Source organism: Podarcis erhardii (assembly GCF_964252035.2).
Source record: "Podarcis erhardii genome assembly, chromosome: 1".
NCBI classification, from domain to species: domain Eukaryota; kingdom Metazoa; phylum Chordata; class Lepidosauria; order Squamata; family Lacertidae; genus Podarcis; species Podarcis erhardii.
The window spans coordinates 76,107,389-76,125,347 of record NC_138497.1 but is presented as its reverse complement, the minus strand read 5'-3'; the positions used below and the strand labels follow the sequence as shown (position 1 = coordinate 76,125,347).

Genomic DNA, 17,959 nt, shown 5'->3' with positions numbered 1-17,959 from the left:
TCGGCTGTTTGATTTACTCAAGCAGCCCCAGCAGGAGCTGCAAATTGGCAAGTTTTTAGCAACAAGGAAGCAAAAATAAAAACCAGTTCATCAGTCTCGGACACTCCTGCTTTTAAAGCTGGGTAAGTGCCATTATGTATATTTTCTTTTAGCAATTCTCAGCTGGAGTCTTGAAGAAGAATGAGGAAACTGATCTGCTTCATTGTAATGCTGCCTCCTACTTGTTTAGCCGACCTTGAAATATGGCCAAGGATCAAACTGAATGTTTTTGCTTGGCCACCAAACTGAACTGCAGGATTCCTGTGTATTTTAGAGCATAATCCTGTACTTAGAAGTATTCCCAGGTCAGTGGGTCTAGGACTGCAGCATAAGGCTAGTAGCTGAATTAAGCCTACAAATCCATAAACACACTTAGAGACCTTGAACTCAGCAAGGCTTACTTTTGATGCAAAACAGCGGTAACAGAGACTATTTACCATGAAGGACAGTTATCTATGTAAAATAAATGTGGTACCAAATAAATCATTCTAAAAATACATTTCCCTGCAACTCAGAAAGCATACTTTTACATTTATATGGAATGAATGCACATATTTTATGTAATGAATGCACATATTTTATAACACAATAAGACAGAATAACATTCAGAATTTCCACATGGAGAAAGAAGTAAGATTGAGCTTTCAAATGTGATAGCAATCTTTTGTTGCTCAGATTGATACCATGGCCGAATATGCCTTGATAAAAAAATGGCATGCTCTTTATTTGCAATCTGTATATGTAGGGAGAAACAAGATCCTTCATCTAGTAAACAGCCCTACTAAATAGCCCATTTGGCTATTTAACCATGCTATATGGATACCCAAGCTTTTCACTCAACTAGTGAAAATCAGTAAAACATTAACGATTTTGTTGCAATTATATGTACTGTAAGTAAGAGTATCTGGCCTGGATACTTTAATTATCTACAATACACAGAACTAGGAAACATCACCAGCAACCTCCTCGTTGTCAGAGAGGCTATAACTCTGTTATCTTTCCACCAAAGAATCCTTAAGGCTAGTACTGTAGCATCTTAAAGACTAACAAATTTGTTATGGAAAAAGTTTTCATGGACTAGCTGCATAAATATTATTCTCAATTGGTGAGAATAGCATCAGATGCATGACATGTTATTCTCAGCTGGCAAATGTGTGCGTGCGCGCACAGAGCATATATGTGTGAAAAAATGGAGATAGAGTCAAATGGCAACGATATGCAAAAATTACAGGATGAAAATACAATTAAAGTTTAAATACATGTGCAATAAGCACTGTGACTATTCACAGGAGCCATACTTAGTGAGGGGGTAGAAATCCCCATCCCTATCCGCACAAACACATACACCACCTAAAGGCAGTACTGTCAATCTTAGTCGAACAGCCATCTGCTCTCAGGAGATTGATACAGCAGCATTTTTTTCATCACCTCAGAGTTACAAGAGAAACCAATAAGATCCACCCACAGGACGCTTTGCAAATGCACAGTGTGTTCTTTGGATTTATTTAAATACGAGCGACCCGACAGATGATTCCGAGATGATCTCTCCCCTCCCCCGCCCCCAACTACAGCCTTGTCTCTGAGCTAGAGAAAAGATCTGCCTGCCACGCGCTGGAAGCGATACAGACGCGGGACGCGACCACGGGGGCGGGCCAAGTTCACCGCCCACCGCGGGCAGGCGAGGGGCGTTCCTGGGAAGGCGGAGGCGTCCCGCTTGCGCCTCGCAGACTACATTTCCCATCCTGCCCTTGCACGGTCCTCGCGGCCCCCCTTCTTTCCCTCGCCAAAAGATGGCTAGGAAGCGCCGAGAGTCCGTCGTGGATTTCGGGGCGCGGAGCTCCTTCCTGGCAGGTGCAGCGCAGGGCGATCCTCGAGAGCTGCGTCTGGAAGCGCAGCCAGAACTTTAGCCCGAAGTTCTGCTGCAGAGCGCGGCGCCACTTCCCGTCGAGGCGGAGAAAGGAAGCTGCGAGCCCCGGCTCCGCGTATGTGGGGCTGCCCGACGGGCGGAGAGGGGCGCGCTGGGGACCCGGCGGGCAAAACTTGTAGCGTGGCCTCTGCCACGGAAGTGGGCTATGGGGTCAGGGAGGGGGAGCTGCCCACCCCAGGAGACCCCGGAGTCTTTTATTGCTAGTTTTGCTTTGTTTGTTTTACGTCTGATGTCTCAGAATAGTTTATATCTTTCTCTTTCCTTTCCCTTGGTGAGCTTTATTGTGTGCGCTCGTAAACTTCCTCCTTTGTGGTGCTTTGGGAAAGGACCGGGGCACCAACGTTGCCATTTTTCCTATAAGACCCCAGTGCCTCTGAATACCAGTCGCGGGGGGGGGGGGTGAACTGGGGGCGGGGGACAACCGTGGTAGCCAGGATACTATTGCCCTCATATCCTGCTTCCCAGGAGGTATCTGGTTGGCCACTGTGGCCAATAGGAAGCTGGAGGAGATTGGTCCTTGGTCTGATCCATTAGGGCTTTTTTATGCTCTTGTCTTCTGGATGAGACCAAGATGTGGGTAGCCCAGCCCCAAGGGTCAAGTGGGGTGGTCTCAAGCAAGCGGTGACCTTCTGTCCTTCTCTTGCGTATGTGCCAATATCAAGTAATCGGAGATTGCCTCCGAACGTGTTCCGGTTTGTGTGGGAATGTGTAAACATCATTTACAACACGGTGCCAGTTTGCACATTTGATGTGGGGTGATTAATCTCAATGTGGAACATTTATAACATCATGCCGGATGGTGGTTAAATATACAAGACAGAGAAGCCGACATTGTGTAATGAAAGCTGGAGCATAGGGGGCAGGGGAGATAACTCGGGAAAGAAGACATTATATTGATTCTGGATCATTGCTTGATATTCTCCTGCCCGCCTACACAACATCCACTTCTAAGCTGTCAGAGTTCCTCTTTCTAATGCTTTGGAGCAACATGCTTTCAGGCTGGCGCTTAGACGGCAGCTACAGCTGCACCCTGAACTGATGGAGACTCTCTACAGCTAGATATACTGCTTTGTCTACAAGTGGTGTTAGGGATTAAAATTATTGAATAATTATTCAAGAACTCCAAAGGTGCTACATCTCACAAACAACTTTGTCTTTTTCCATGGATGAGACCTTCCTCTTGCAAGCACTTAAAGCTACTTTTAATAATCAGATAGCTCCCATGAATATTTCAATTAATTATGCCACATTTTCCCTTCACTGTGACTTTCCCCAGGCATAAGGTATATAATGCTTTCTCGTGCCTAAATGATCTTACTGCTCATACAGTATATGGATATATACTTTGGCATGTTTTCACAACATGAGAAACTTTAGAACTCTAACAAGCAACTTGCTGCTTTCTTCATTTCAGTTGGGGACCAACCTGTTTATGGTTTCTACTTGAATTCTTATTCTGAATCTGCAACTTGATTTTTTTTTTTTTTTTTTTAAAAAAGTTCTACAATTTCAGCAGTGAGTTTCAAATACAGTGGTACCTCTAGTTATGAACTTAATTCGTTCTGGAGGTCTGTTCTTAACCTGAAACTGTTCTTAACTAGAGGCATGCTTTTGCTAATGGGGCCTCTTGCTGCCGCTGCGCTGCTGGCACACGATTTCTGTTCTCATCCTGGGGCAAAGTTGTCAACTCGTGGTAACTCTTCCAGGTTAGTGGAGTTTGTAACCTGAGGCGTTTGTAACTTGAGGCGTTTGTAACTTGAGGTACCACTGTAATAGATGACTTACTCTCTTCTAATTTTGGTAAGAATAACAATTTGGTTCAGTTTTCCATTCAGATTTGGTTTGACACCTCTGGAGCATGCAAGCTTGCTTCTGTTCAACATGCACACTTGAATGTTTCATTACCACCCTTCAAAGGATTTTGCATATGAACTTGCCATTCTACCTTTTTTTCTTCTCCCAGTAGCCTAGATCTTCTATGCCCTGCTGTAAATCTGAGCTGTCCTGCTGCAGGTTTAGAGTCTAGAGCCCATCTGTTCTTCCATATTTCGGATTTGGATGCCATGGAGTCAACGGCAGGCATAATGATGAACAAAGGACCAGATTCTAGGAAAAGTGGGATTACAGGTAAGTAAGAGAAGAGAGACAGACCCAGTTCTAAAGGTACCCTCAAAGGGCTTCTATTGCACAAAGGCATGCTGAAACACACCAGCACACCCAATCTGCATCCTATTGTTCAGATAACTTGCCTAGATCTGTGGCAATAGCTTGTTTCCCTGTGTGAGTCCATTTCTTGTTCTCCCTTTCTCTGTCCCTGCCCCATGGAGGGCCGTGGACACGTGGGTCTTCAGGATGAAGCCTCCTAATACTAAGTAAGGTCACTGGTTCACAGAGCCAAGAGGAAGGTCGTAACGCATTGACATGCAAAGATTCAATCCCTGGCATCTCTAGGTCAGATGGAGAATGACACTCGTCTGGAATCTGAAAGAAGTACTGCCAGTCAGTGCAGACAGTTTCAACCAATGGTCTGACTCAGTAGAAATCAGCTTCATATGTCTCATGTGTAGCTCACTGTTTTCTCCTATGAATGGCAGTGGCTCTCTAGGGTCTCAGGTGGAGGTCTTCCTTGGGCTGAGATCCTACCAAGGACTGAATCTGGAACCTTCTTCTCTGAGTTCATTGGATGCTTCCCACATCATGCCCCACTTGTAGACTTCCTGGAAGCATCTCATTGACCTCTGTTGTTGTGTGTGCCCTGGATAGGGAACCTGTGGCCCTTCTTGTGTTGTTGGACTCCAGCTTCCATCAACCTCAGCCTTTTGGCCAATAGTCAGGGATGACAGGAGCTGCCATCCAGTTTGTAGAACCAAAGCTTCCACATCTTTGTAGCATCATTATATGCCTGTCCATGGTACTGGGGAGTTGTTTGGACTATGAACCTTTACTCTTGCTCTAAACGTTTTGAGTTGATCATCTGTGGTTGATACAACACATAAGTGCCATTTTAGGCAATCTTTGTTCATGTCAACGTGGAAAGTCTTGTGCTTATTGTATCAACCCTCTTACAAAGGCTCTGCCTTGTGCAAAGTATTTCATTTCATTTCATTTATTAAATTAATATACCACCCTATACCTGGAAGTCTCAGGGCGGTTCACAAAAAAGATCACAATATATAAAATAAAAATAAAAACAACAATCCAATAACACCCCCCCCAAAAAAAGAGCCACATTTTAAATGGTATAGGATGTTGATTAGGTCAGCCAAAGGTTTGGTTAAAAAGAAATTTTTTTGCCTGGCACCTAAAGGTGTATAATGAAGGTGCCAGGCGAACTTTCCTGGAGAGGGCATTCCACAGATGGGGAGCCACTGCAGAGAAGGCCCGTTCTCGTGTTGCCACCATCCGGACCTCTCAAGGAGGAGACACCTGAAGGAGTGTCTCACAGTGCAGTCTCTGGAATACCTTCCCTGGTGCAACATCCCAAGTGTTTTGCTGCATTAATGAAACACAGCACTACATTGCTGTGGCAAAATGTCCCTTGCACAGCAGACATAGGACTCATTTGCACAGCTCTTAGATTTTTTAGGTGCTTCAATATGTGCTAAATGGTAATAGTATTGTCAACCATAAGCATTGCACTGGATTGGGGTGGTGGCGGCAGCTCGTATGTTGCATGCATCAACTTTAACATGTGCTTTTTTGATGTTATCTGATAAGCCATTCCTTGCTAACATGCATGTTTCTCTCAATTTCCAGGCTTGCTTACAAAGCACCTTTGGAAGGCCTTGCACCTGTCTTCCCCCGTGGCACTTTCCCAACACTGTACAGGTAGGTGAAGCGTGCAGCGCATTCCAATATACTATCTGCTTTTGTATTCGGCTCCTGTGGACCGAATACTGAAACTGAATCTGGACGGTAAGAAAGAATTTGAACATTTGAACGATGGTGACACCATTTGTTGTGACTGTGAGAACAAATCATGCTCATCAAGGAAATATAGGCACATCTCTATACTTTGCATGAATGAGACAGGTTGGACAGATATACCTTTTCAGGGTACAGAATTTGTTCACAACTCTTAGTGCAGAATCCAGTGAATAGGGCAAAAGTAGCTATTGTCTTTGATGGAGAGATGCTGGCCACACAGCAAAACACTGGATTCTTACTGGGAGGAAAGATGGTAGCCTGTGCATGTTCAGCAGCTAGAATTTGTTGTTATGGGTTGGATCCCCTTGTGGCTTTCTCCTTGGGCTTTTGATTCAGCAGACTAGTGAAAGGTGAAGGAGATTTTTGTGATTCCTCGTTTCTAACCCCCGCCACCTTCCATGTTGTTCTGGAGGATCCACATTTTTCAAGGAAGGCAGGAAGGATTGGTGAGAATTGCTTCTTTCCCACCTTCTCTTAGTGGAAGCGTCTGCTGGATCGAAAGCCTTTCTGCAAGCAGTGGAAGAGCACAATTGGACTCAACCCTATTTACTTCATTTATTTCCTGCTTTTCTGCAACAGATTTCACTCAAAGTAGCAATCTTATAATATAAGTGCTGCTTTACCTGGAATAATCTCTGTTGTATAAGCATGTAGAAAAGAGCATCTTCCAAATTAACAACAAATTACTTGATTTGAAGCACAGAATACGTAGCCTAACTGTGCATGTTTGGCTGTGGATTTTTGTAACTGGATTGCAATGGATTAGCAGCCTAGCAGGATGGATTTGTGTTACTGGGAAAAGCTTTGGGTGCTGCAGGAGTTGCTTTGGCATAAGCCATTTTGTCCTCTGTCACAGCTACGCTCATTTGTAGGATCAAGGTATTCTTGGGCTTTCAGTATGAACAGATACTGCTATTTACTAATTAATTTTAATGTATGAACAAGTTAAGGCCTAGAGCCTCTAATAACTGTCACCCATGTTAACAACACTCAGTGGTGGTTCTTTTTCCATGTTGCCTCTGGAAGGCAAGTGGCACATCATACAGTTATTAACTGCATGCTCTTTGTGAAGGCACAGGCAATGTGCATTTAAACCAGCCTTGCAAATAAGCCCACGAAAGTTACTAGCCTGCAAGCAAACCTACCAGCTTCCACAGGATGTCAAAGAGCTCAGTCTCTCCTATGGCAGCTTGCTGCACTTCTATGCTGGGTACAGAGGAGGGGAGCTTCCCTCTTCTTCCAGCAGCCAGCCTGGGTTCTGTTCTGGTTGTAGTGGAGCAATGGAGTGCTCCATCTTTCTTCTAGCTTGCTTACTCACCTGAATGGAATTCCTGATCACCTATGACTGCCAGGCTAGTGCTTAAATATCAGGCTGATTCAAAACACACAGGGTTGTTAGTCCTACTCAGAATGGGCCCATTGAAATTAATGGACATGGCTCACTAAAATCCACTAAGTTCAGCGGCTGTACTGTAAATAGAACATACAAAGGATACAGCTCACACATTTTAAGGAGTAGATGAATCATTTTAATTTGTTTTCGTTAGTGGTCTATTAGCATATTTTACGTTTATATGCTGAGACAGAGGGAATGCTTATAGAAACGGATGTGACAGCTACCTTCCAGTGAAAGGCTCTGCTTAAAGCCATGTGTGTGCTCATGGCAAAATATAATCTAAAAGCAATGGCAGTGGGAGTTGCGTGAAAGGAATTGCCTCTTCCCAGAGGCACAATTCATTAGCATTCATGATACGTTGTAGATCTGTGCAAAGGGGAGCTATTTCATGAGCATCTGTTCTTGGGGGGAACCATCCTGTTCTTGCAGGTTCTTGCCCAGACTTGATAATGAGCAGGAATGAAGTGCCAGAACAAAAGATAGACCACAGAGAAGCTTCATCAAGGCCTCGGTCACCCATGAAGACTCACCAGACACTCTGCTTATCCCTCTCATCAGACAATGCCAGGCAATACAGTGGCTTGGTCTCTCTGCAGAACCTTGATACTCAGGTGAGTGGTGATCTAAGAGACATTTGTTGGGGAATACACAGTTTGTTGTCTGTCATGCGGCTGCATCAGTTTGTGAATCTAGTAGCAGCCTACAGTGGCAGGAACTTAATTGATACCTCTCTCCTCTTTTTCAAATAGATGAAACAAGCCCACAGTGGTGGGGCAGCCAGCAGCACTGGTTCCCTGGAACGGGCATCCTTGTTTTGTGCCTCTGTACCCAGTTCTTCATCCAAATCCATCCCCTCCAAGCCAACGGGATCTCCATCCAAGCCCAAGTCTTCCAACTCTTTGTTTTCTCCGTTGCTGCCAAAGGGCGGCTTTGAATTCAATCCCAATCCGTCATCTGTTTCTAGCTCCAAGAAGCGCCGCAATGGGAGTCTCAAATCCGGGGAGGCCAGTGACCCAAAACCAAGGGAGCTGCAGGCGGGCTTCGGTTTCTTGGAGCCGGTCATCGCCAGGGTAACGGACTTCATCTACATAGGGAACCTCCGTGCAGCTTACAGTGGGCAGGCGCTGTGCAAGAACCAGATTGACAGCATCATTGACGTGAGCAGCTTGCCCAGGGACTGCAGGCTGAGCCTCATCCCTTGCACCTGCAGCCGAGGGCCCCAGCATAGCTGGTCCCGCCTCAAGGTGCACGTCCAGGGGCCTTTGGAGGAGGAGCGCCTTTCTCTGCAGCAGCCGTGCTTCTGGGACATCAACCGGTGCCTTGAGGCCTCGCTGGAGAAAAGGAAGCGGGTTCTGATTCACTGCAGGGATGGCTACTCCCTGGCTCCTACCTGTGTCATCCAGTACCTGATGGTCAAGCACCACATGAGGCTGCTGGCTGCTTATGAGTTTGTCAGAGCAAGGTACCCAGTGAACATCCGGGAGTGTCACCAAGACCTGCTGGTGGATCTAGAGAGGTCTCTGTGGCCTGGAGAGGTGGACATGGAGTGCTCTAAACAAGCCATGTCGAGGAAGATGGCATGGACATAGGGTCAAGCTAGATGGCAGCAGTTTCATCTCACACATGTAGAAAGGTGGGGAGGAATGTGCTTCATGGTGACTGAAGCTTCTCTCCTTGCCTGTCCCTCCTCTCCCAGCACCTTCCCAGTATCTAGGAGAAGGAGCAGGTCTTGCATTGTACACACTCTCTTCACCCACCTCCTTATTCCGCAGCAGGGATGGCTCAACTTTTTCCGCTGCATTCGCTCTTGGCTAGCCTTTCAGGGGACATGCCCTGGTGGAGGGCTTGAGGAAAGCAGAAATGGGTGTCTCTAAAGTGAGCACGATCATCCTGGGCCCACTGTTTCCTACCCTTTCTCAGTTCTTTCACACCCTTTCTTCCACGTACACAACCACACACCCTACACATCCCCGTCACAGTGCTGAACTTCCCCGGGGAGATTTAAATCTCTCCACCACATCCAGTGCTGCAGTGTTGAGGGCTATTGCTGTCTCTCCTACAAAGGGCCCAACTTCTGAAGACCATAGGCAGCGATTTTCCTCCCCCTTGCACTGGGGGAGGAAAGCAACCACTTGAAAGGGCTTGGCAGACCTGATTTGGCCCATGGGTTTACCACCCTTGTTCTACAGCAAGTTCCTGGCTTCAACACATGGGACTGCCGCAGCCATGCCTACTTTGGATCTTAGTAAATAACCAAATACCGTAAGAAAGCATGTGAGCGCTCAAAGCCAGTCAGAAGGCCTAAGGAAGCCATTAGAATGTTTCTGTTATGAAGAAGCTGCCTTCTACTGAGCTGCCTTAAACCATCCTCCCCCAGTAGATTCTTTTGCAGCCCATCTAACTCCTTCAATGGAAGATGCCAAAAGTTTATGTATTCAATTATCTGCTTTGTCACTGAGCTGTGGACCAGGGCTATGTTTACTCTGCTCTAAAAATACTTTGCAGGCTGGGTGTGGGTGTCTTTTTTAAACTTGATTTGGCCAGTAATGAGAAGAACAAGGAACTATTCAGGGGACTGAAAATATTTAGAGGACTGTCACCACTGGAAATCTTAGTTTGCAATTCTTCTGCTTTCTGAAGTTGACCAGGGCATTGCCCAGACACATTCAAGCAAATACTGGTAATCATCATAAGACTAAAAAAAATTGCTTTTTTAAAAAGTGAAAACTGAGTTTCCTAGGAAACGAAATTATGCATCTAGTACCACAATCTGTGGTTTGGGAGGGGTTTTTTTTAATGCTCCTGTGAAATTACAGTTTGCATACATCCCTGATCCTTGCTTTTGTGCTGAAATACACCAACAAGCTCTTTAAATTACCCAATTTGATGAGGTAAATGGCTCTCCACAGCAGCTATGCCTATTTCCATAACTCTGTAAATGTGATAATTCAGCCCTTTCTTAGCAGAGCCACCGTAGGCCTCTTTTATTGTCAGGGAAATTATAACATTGGAGCAGAACGTTCAAACTGGAGATTGTCTTGACAGCACTTTCCAGCTCCTACAAGATGAGAGTTTGTAACATTTGCATAAAAGACTCTTAAATCAGGGATGGATGCGGCATTAGAGAGCAGGTGGGTTGTCAGCAGTAGAATTTAAATCTGGTGCTTAAAATCCTAGATTCTGTGATTGGAATAAAGTAGGTATTTATTCTTTTTTCATATATTCTGGTTGTATTTTTTTCCCTTGTTCTTTCAGATTTTGAACTGTGGTTGTAGATTTTGAACATTTTTATGCAGAACACTGGCTGGTTTCATCCCTAGCAAACTGAAGCAGATGGGCAGTGGGGTGTGTGTGTGTGTACAGACTGGGGTGGTTGGGATGTGAGCTGGCCCTTGATCCTTATCTGTTGCACCTGTAAAATGCTATAAATGCATTGACTCTACCAGTCAGTAGCCTTGAGGAATTCTAACGCAACAAGCACAACAGGCAGCAAGAAAACATGGGAGTTCCTATGGTTCCTCCAACTCTGTTTCAGCATCCTGAGCAGCAATGAAAAGATAATCCTTCCTTTGCTCTACCTTCCCCACCCTGAGCATTACCCAGGTCACATGCACCCCCTTTTAAAAATCCAATACAAAATGTGGCTCAGAACATTATGGTAGTTTTGCACCTCCCCTTCAGGTAGCTTGGCCAATATTCAAGGTGCTGGAGGAGCAAACCAGCCCTGCTGTGCTCTACCTCTCATTTAAATCAGAAGCAGTGAAGGTAGTGAATGTCCTGTGTGAGTGTCTGGAGGCTGTTGGAGGATGGATGGCAGCTAATGGATTGAAGTTCAATCCTGACAAGACAGAAATATTGTTTCTGGCGGATGGGGCAGGCAGGTGTGGGGGACTCCCTGTTCCTGAATGGGTTAACTGTGCCCCTGAAGGACTAGGTGCGCAGCCTGGGACTCATTTTGGACTCAAAGCTGTCCATGGAGGCGCAGGTCAATTCTGTGTTCAGGGCAGCTGTTTACCAGCTCCACCTGTTACGCCAGCTGAGAACCTACCTGCCTGCACACTATCTCACCAGTGTGGTACATGCGCTGGTTATCTCCTGCTTGGACAACTGCAATGTAGTCTGTGTGGAGCTACCTTTGAAGGTTACTCAGAAACTACAATTAATCCAGAATGGGGATGCTAGACTGGTGACTGGGAGCAGCCACCGAGACCATAAAATACTGGTCCTGAAAGACCTATACTGGCTCCCAATACATTTCCGAGCATGGCCTCAGCCCAGTATACCTGAAGGAGCATCTCCACCCCCATCGTTCAGCCTGGACACTGAAGTCCAGTGCTGAGGGCTTTCTGGCGCTTCCCTCCCTGCGGGAAGTAAAGCTACAGGGAACCAGGCAGAGGGTCTTCTTGGTACTGGAACCTGCCCTGTGGAATGAGTAATTATATAACATTTATATAATCTGATTGAAGTTTGGCTTCAAATGTGTCATATGTGAGTAGCGTTTCTGTAATATGAGAAATTATATTAAATAAAGAACATTGTGACCCTATGTAGACCTGGCAATAATAGAGATGTATTTAAGAGGTGTCTGGTTGAGACTACCCAACTGAAAAGTATAGCAGAGAAGTATAGGCATATCCTTGATGCACATACAGTCTGACTCAGAAAACACACAGGGGCTGCCAGCATTCAGGAATCAAGAGCCCTATGCATTTTGAGCTCTTCGGTAGGGTCAGGGGATTTATAGCCTTTTTTCCTATTCTAACTGACTCTATATGATAGCTGATCTTTGTGTAAAGTCTTGTTAGCATTCTTTCTCTCTACAAGGACAGCCCTTTCGGTTTTCTGGGTTTTTGTGCTACCCAGAAGTTTCATAAATGATTCTATGAAATTAAAAGTGTCTTACCCTCTAGATATTGCAGCCCCAGCCCTACTGCAATAAGTTAGTTGTTTGGTTCAGCCCTGTCCTGTTACTTTCAGGAAGGCTATGTTGCAATGGACTTGCTGCATTTTACCTTTTGAATGTTGCTTTGGCTGTGCTTCTACCAGCAGGTGGCAGAAGGAAGCTGTATTCCGAAGCAAGAGGGGCGATATGAAAGCTGGACACTTGAGGTTAATAAAATGAAGTCCGATTCCACCTTGATCATGCCCATGTGACACAAGCTTTTCTCACCAGGCTATGCCAGAGCGCGTTCATTACTAAGACGAGTTGTTCTCCCTTCTCTGGCACTGCAATCTCTCTATGACAGTGCAGGCAGCCCTTTCCTGAGTTGCCCAGGTGCCAGAACAGGAGCTGTAGTGCTTTCTGACTGTTTGCAGCTAGCAGGGTGGTTACTGATTAACAGAGAGGCTTGAGATGGCATTGCATTTGCTTTTATAATCTAGCTGAATCAGAGCGGACATTTTATGCCAGAATCAAATGTGAAAGTGGACTTAGAGCAGCCTGGATTCAAAACATGAAGTTGAATTTCAGGCTCCTGATTTATTCCAGAGTACTGTGCAGGACTGGCTATCTTGTGGCCCTCAAAATGTTGGACTACAACTCCCATTAGCCCCATTAGGTAGGGATGATGGGAGTTGTAGTTCAGCAACACCTGAAGGTTCAAAGGTCTGCCCTCCCCCACTCTGTAGCAGGGAGTGCCTTCTATCAGTGGACTACAATCCCCATCATCTCTGACCACTGGTCCTGCTAGCTAAGGATGATGAGAGTTGTAGTACAAAATCACTCTATACTCTACTCCAGGTTTGTGTAGGGTTTACTCCTTAGCCTTTTCTTCTCCCCAAGATATCCCACAATGCAGCAGAGGCTTAGAATAAGTGTTTTCCTTCTAGACGGGTTCCCTTCCCAGGTTGATGAGCCCCATCTGCCCCTCACTTCCCTCATGGAGAAACTGCCTTCTGCACTTCGGGTTATTTCTATATAAATTGCCCTGATTAATGTCACATTTATAATTAGCAGCAAACTATCTTCCTGTGTGATGTCTTGATAATGCAACCAGTGGCGTAGCGTGGGGGGTGCAGGGGGGGCCGGCCGCACCGGGCGCAACTTCTGGGGTTAGGGCAAATCCACGGGTTAGGGGGCGCAAATCACTTGCCTTGCCCCGGGTGCTGACAACCCACGCTACGCCACTGAATGCAACCAACCCAGTTTTTGTACATAATTATCTCTATGATCAATACATGGCAAACCCATTGCTTGCATTTAGAAACAGCATGTATTTGGGGGCTCTTGTACTTATTTCTGTCTGTTCTAGGTAGCCCAAGAGGACCCTGTGGGAAGAGAGGCTATCATACCAAAAAGGCAGGTTTGGGCTTCATCATCATCAACAACATCATATTAGCCATTCAGCACCTTTAAGGATCAGCATTCCAGTGCTATACTATCCCTGCTTGCTGCTATCAGGGGAATGAGATTTGCTGGAAGCTGTGAGGAGAATTTATACTGCAGTATTGCCTTGGGTGCTGTAATCCTTCTTTAGTATCTCTTTGAACTTAAGATCTGTACCTGCACAGCGTGTCAAACGTGGATGTATTGAGTCTGCGGGAAGCATTGAAAAAGGAGAGGAGGAGCAGGAGGGAAGAGAACATCCGAAATCCACCAAACTACTGAGAAGCCTTAAAATCCATCTTCCCTGGATATAAACTTGAAAAGCCAGTTTTCATGGACCGTGCAGCTTAAAGCTGCAGCTGATGAATGTGATTATTTCCTCGGTATTGACTTCTTAAATGATACCCAATGAGAGTCTGTGGTACAGTGGGAAAGTGGTGGATTTGGGCTGTAGGATGCTGGCCCTTCTCTTAGCCAGTGGTGGCCAAACTTGACCCTCCAGCTGTTTTTGGACTACAACTCCCATCATCCCTAGCTAACAGGACCAGTGGTCAGGGATGATGGGAATTGTAGTCCCAAAACAGCTGGAGGGCCAAGTTTGGCCACCACTGTCTTAGACAGAGTGGGGGGGGGGCATGGTGGCAACAGATTTGGAGTCAGCAAATAGGGAGTTGTGGTGAGGCTTTGTGTGCTGCCTGCTTCCCTCAGGTGCGGTGGAGGTTGATGGCCCAGTGCAATTTATGAAGTAAAATTCAACTGTAAGTTCAGTCAGCTTCTGCATGTGAAATGGGGCCAGTAGGGAGGACCTTTGCTTCATGCTGCAAAATGTATTGGACTAGCCCTTATGCAAAAAGTTTGCTTCAAATTCCTGCTTGGTTGAGAAATTTGCTGAGTAGCCTCAGGCAATTTGTTCAGTTGCACAGTGGCAACGAAACTGAGCTTTGAATCAGGAAGTCCCACCTTCAAATTCTGCTTCTGCAATGAATTTGCTAGGCGGTGTTAGACAAGCTACTGTTTCTGAACCATGACTCCCCCCCCCCCACTCCCCATCATGAACTGCCGACATTTACTTTACCTTGCCTTCTGGATTACTACGTATGCAGCACTTTGAACACACTAACATGCTATATAGATTATTATCACTTCACCTAGCCTACCTCATAGGGTTGTTGTAAGGGTATAATAGAAGAATCTGATGTGTCCTTGGAGAAAAGGTGTGGTATAAATACAAAAAGATCAATAAGGTAGTATGTACCTGAATTGGGTGCACATGGAAATTAGGGTGGACCCTGTAAATGTTGTCTATGTTAAAAATTAACTGAAGTTCTGAGCATGTGTATATGTATATTTTTCATATGTGTCTTTCACTGGATTCATTTTACGTGTTTACCATGTAAAATATATGACTGTGCTCCCAACACTCTGCAAAATACACTTCCTCTTCTGTTATTCTCCCTGCTGCCTGGCTTCTCCAAGAGTTCTTGACTGCTTCTCAAATTGATTGCTTTAGCCGAGGGGGGTGGTTTGTATTTCTGGACCCTTACACACCATTGGTCTAAGGAAGACTCCATGCCCTTAAAGAGAGAATGGGTTTTTTTGCTGAGCTGTTTAAGAAACACATTTATACCTCCTCAGTAAGCCAGCTGCCCGTGGCTTGCCAGTTGATCCAGTCCTCCCACCAGCGCTGTGTGTTTTTCTTCTTGGGACTTAGGTGAGCCCTTTGCATGTCTCTTATTGACCCCCCCCCCCACTTGCTGTTCTAAGAGGCTGAAAGAAAGAGTAGAAATTTTGTGGTTCCTAGATTAATGATTCTTGACTGGGGGGGAAAGGATCTAAACCCCAGTGTTGGAGTCAAAGTCTGTCCTCTGAGCACCCATCTGTCTTTTTTCTCTTTAGCCTGTTACAGCAATCAATTTCATCGGACTTTGTTGCTGGTCCCACTCCATAAAAGTGGCTTTGGCTCTCAGGATTCAAGAGCTGGAAAGCTCAGATTTACTCCGTCCTCATATTTAATTCCCACGATGTTAAGGAATCGGCAGTGTAAATTTGCACTGCGAAACCTGAGCTTGAGAACGCAGTCAAATCTCCCTGCTGAAAACATGGCCTGTTTCTACATTAAAACTTGCTGGGTAGAGAAAGCCTAACCAGAAAAAAGAAAAAGAAGGAAGCATACGATTTTGCCTTTCAGGAAAGAAAAGCATAACTAATTTGAGTAAGCTTGCTCTCTGTTCAGTAAGCAATTTTGGGGCGGTAGGGAGCAGATGGAAAAGCCACTTGTTGAAGAAGAAAGGGGAAGATGTAATGCTTGACCGCGTGACCTTTTTCGCACTTGCTGCTAAGAAAATGATTAAAATAGGGTGCTTTGTTTTCAGTGAGTCTGAGTGGCGCTGGTTTCACAAGTAGCACGCTGACATTTCTGCAAAAAAGGCAACTGACAAGTTGGGATATACGGTAGAAAGTACGGAAAGGATACAAAACTGCAAATTACACAAACGTCTATTTTGATGATTGGCATGATTTCCCTCTGTTGTTCCTTATTTGTATTTTGTTTTATTTCTAGTATATGTCACGCCCACTGTCATTTGCACCTTTGCCACCTGCGGTTACCACAATGACACCCCTCATTGGCCCTCCTGAGTCACTAGGAAAGGCAGGCCACAACCCAAGGAGACAGCTGCAGCTCCTTTGCAAGCCATTTTTAGAAGCACTTTCTTCTCCATTCTGTGATAGGCAGGCCCTACACATTTTTCAGGATAAGGTTTCTTTCGGGAGGTCAGCCATGGCCTTCGGGGGTGTCCTTTCTGGCCATCTTTTAACTCTTCCTTGTCTCATTCTGGGTATAATGGCCATCCAAAGATAGCAAAGTAGTTAGTTCACACACTGGTGGGGGGTGGGGGGGTGGGCGAGGCACATACCTTTTAAATAATCGATTTGAAACAATACAAAAATACAGGGAAACCTTAAAGTTTAATGCAACTTGTTCCTGAGAAGCTGCTGAAATGGAAGCAAATTCCTAAATGTATAGCTGTGTACTTCTCTGGTTACCACCATTATGGCAGTCAGTAGAATGCATACATGTACTGATAAGAATCACTTGCAATAAAATGTAAGCTATTGACTAAGTAGCAAAGCATGCTTTGTCTCCTCACACGGGCTGCAATATGAGTTTATTGCAGAGGTTTCAGCACAGTGTTTCTACAAGGGTTAAAACTTGCAAGTTTTCTGGAAGGCTTGGTATAGATAGGCTTTTCTCATTGCGACTGACCAAAGAATATATTTGTTTGTTATTGTAAGGTTGGATTTGTTGTATTATAAAAGGAAAAAATTAATACAAATTATATGGGAGGGGGGGAGAGAAAATGTCTTTGGCAGCCTTCCATAAATTCTGCAACTACTTCCTCACTCAGCAGATGGGGAGCAGTCAGGCAATAAGTACAAACCAATTTCTATTTTCTACTAGTGGCCAGTGTTGTTTAATCCAAACAATACACTTGTATTAAATATATATATGCCTTTGGTTTGTTGCAGGTGCTCATCAACAAAACCAAGATGTCTGAGTAAGTTACTGTTGTGTTTATCTTGTGGAACACATTTTTAAAAACACAATTCTAGAGCTTCAATTTTTCTTTCAATCCCGTCAACAAGAAGTAATACCTTTCTGCACTCCCATCTGTCTAGCGCATGTGCCACATCGGCTTCTCTATGCATTTTGTCAGCTGGATGGAGAGACGCACATGCAAATAGATCGTGTGCACTGGGCCGTCCCCCATGCCACCCAGAGGCTGGAGCTGTGCGCAAAGAGCTCTTTCAAAAAGTTACAATTCTTCTGGTTATCTGGCTTCTCTTTCCCCTTCCTTCCCTGCCAAACAATAGATGGGTGGGATTTTAACATTTCCAAAAATGCTTCGCCCACTATTGCCCTGATTGCTCCATGCTCAGTCTTTTGGATCATAGAATCTGTCTTTTTATTCTCGAAACTAACCATCTGTTTTTCCTTCCCTGCTTTCTGCTTGTGTCTATTTCATTCTCCCAAACCAGTGAAGAAGTAAGTTTCCCTTTCTATTTTGGCTGGGGTGGATGGGGTGAGGTTCATGGGTAGAACTTTGGATCAGAAGAGCATTGGCATGGTCATGCTATCAGTCTGGGATAAACTCTGCCCTCTTAGAGAAGATCTTGTAGGGCAGTGAAGATTACTCATCAACCAAAATGCATTGTCTTTCCTCCTCCTCTATAAGCGAGTTTCAAACATTCCATTCCACCCTCCCAACATTCCATCACAAGATGGAATCTAGAATGGTGCTATGGAAATGAAGAGACAGCTGTATGTGTGTGCGTGCACGCGCCT

At 45.1% G+C, this 17,959-nt stretch overlaps 1 protein-coding gene across 1 annotated transcript; it reads left to right on the top strand.

The window, feature by feature from the left end:
* Positions 1–38: 38 nt before the first annotated feature.
* LOC309330304 (uncharacterized protein) lies at positions 39–17,176 on the top strand. Its single transcript, XM_081841730.1, has 8 exons — positions 39–122; positions 3,930–4,093; positions 5,723–5,794; positions 7,719–7,900; positions 8,039–9,969; positions 10,545–10,629; positions 13,545–15,325; positions 17,143–17,176. Exons 2-5 carry the CDS (start codon positions 4,030–4,032, stop codon positions 8,876–8,878), a joined length of 1,158 nt encoding a protein of 385 aa, XP_081697856.1. The 5' UTR covers positions 39–122; positions 3,930–4,029; the 3' UTR covers positions 8,879–9,969; positions 10,545–10,629; positions 13,545–15,325; positions 17,143–17,176.
* The last annotated feature ends 783 nt before the right edge of the window (positions 17,177–17,959 follow it).

Bases quoted from the DNA above. Each gene is read 5' to 3' on its own strand.
- LOC309330304 (XM_081841730.1), top strand. From the start codon at position 4,030: ATGGAGTCAACGGCAGGCATAATGATGAACAAAGGACCAGATTCTAGG. The intron at 5,795-7,718 runs GTAGGTGAAGCG...CTGTTCTTGCAG, and splicing joins ACTTTCCCAACACTGTACAG to GTTCTTGCCCAGACTTGATA. The intron at 7,901-8,038 runs GTGAGTGGTGAT...TTTTTCAAATAG, and splicing joins TGCAGAACCTTGATACTCAG to ATGAAACAAGCCCACAGTGG.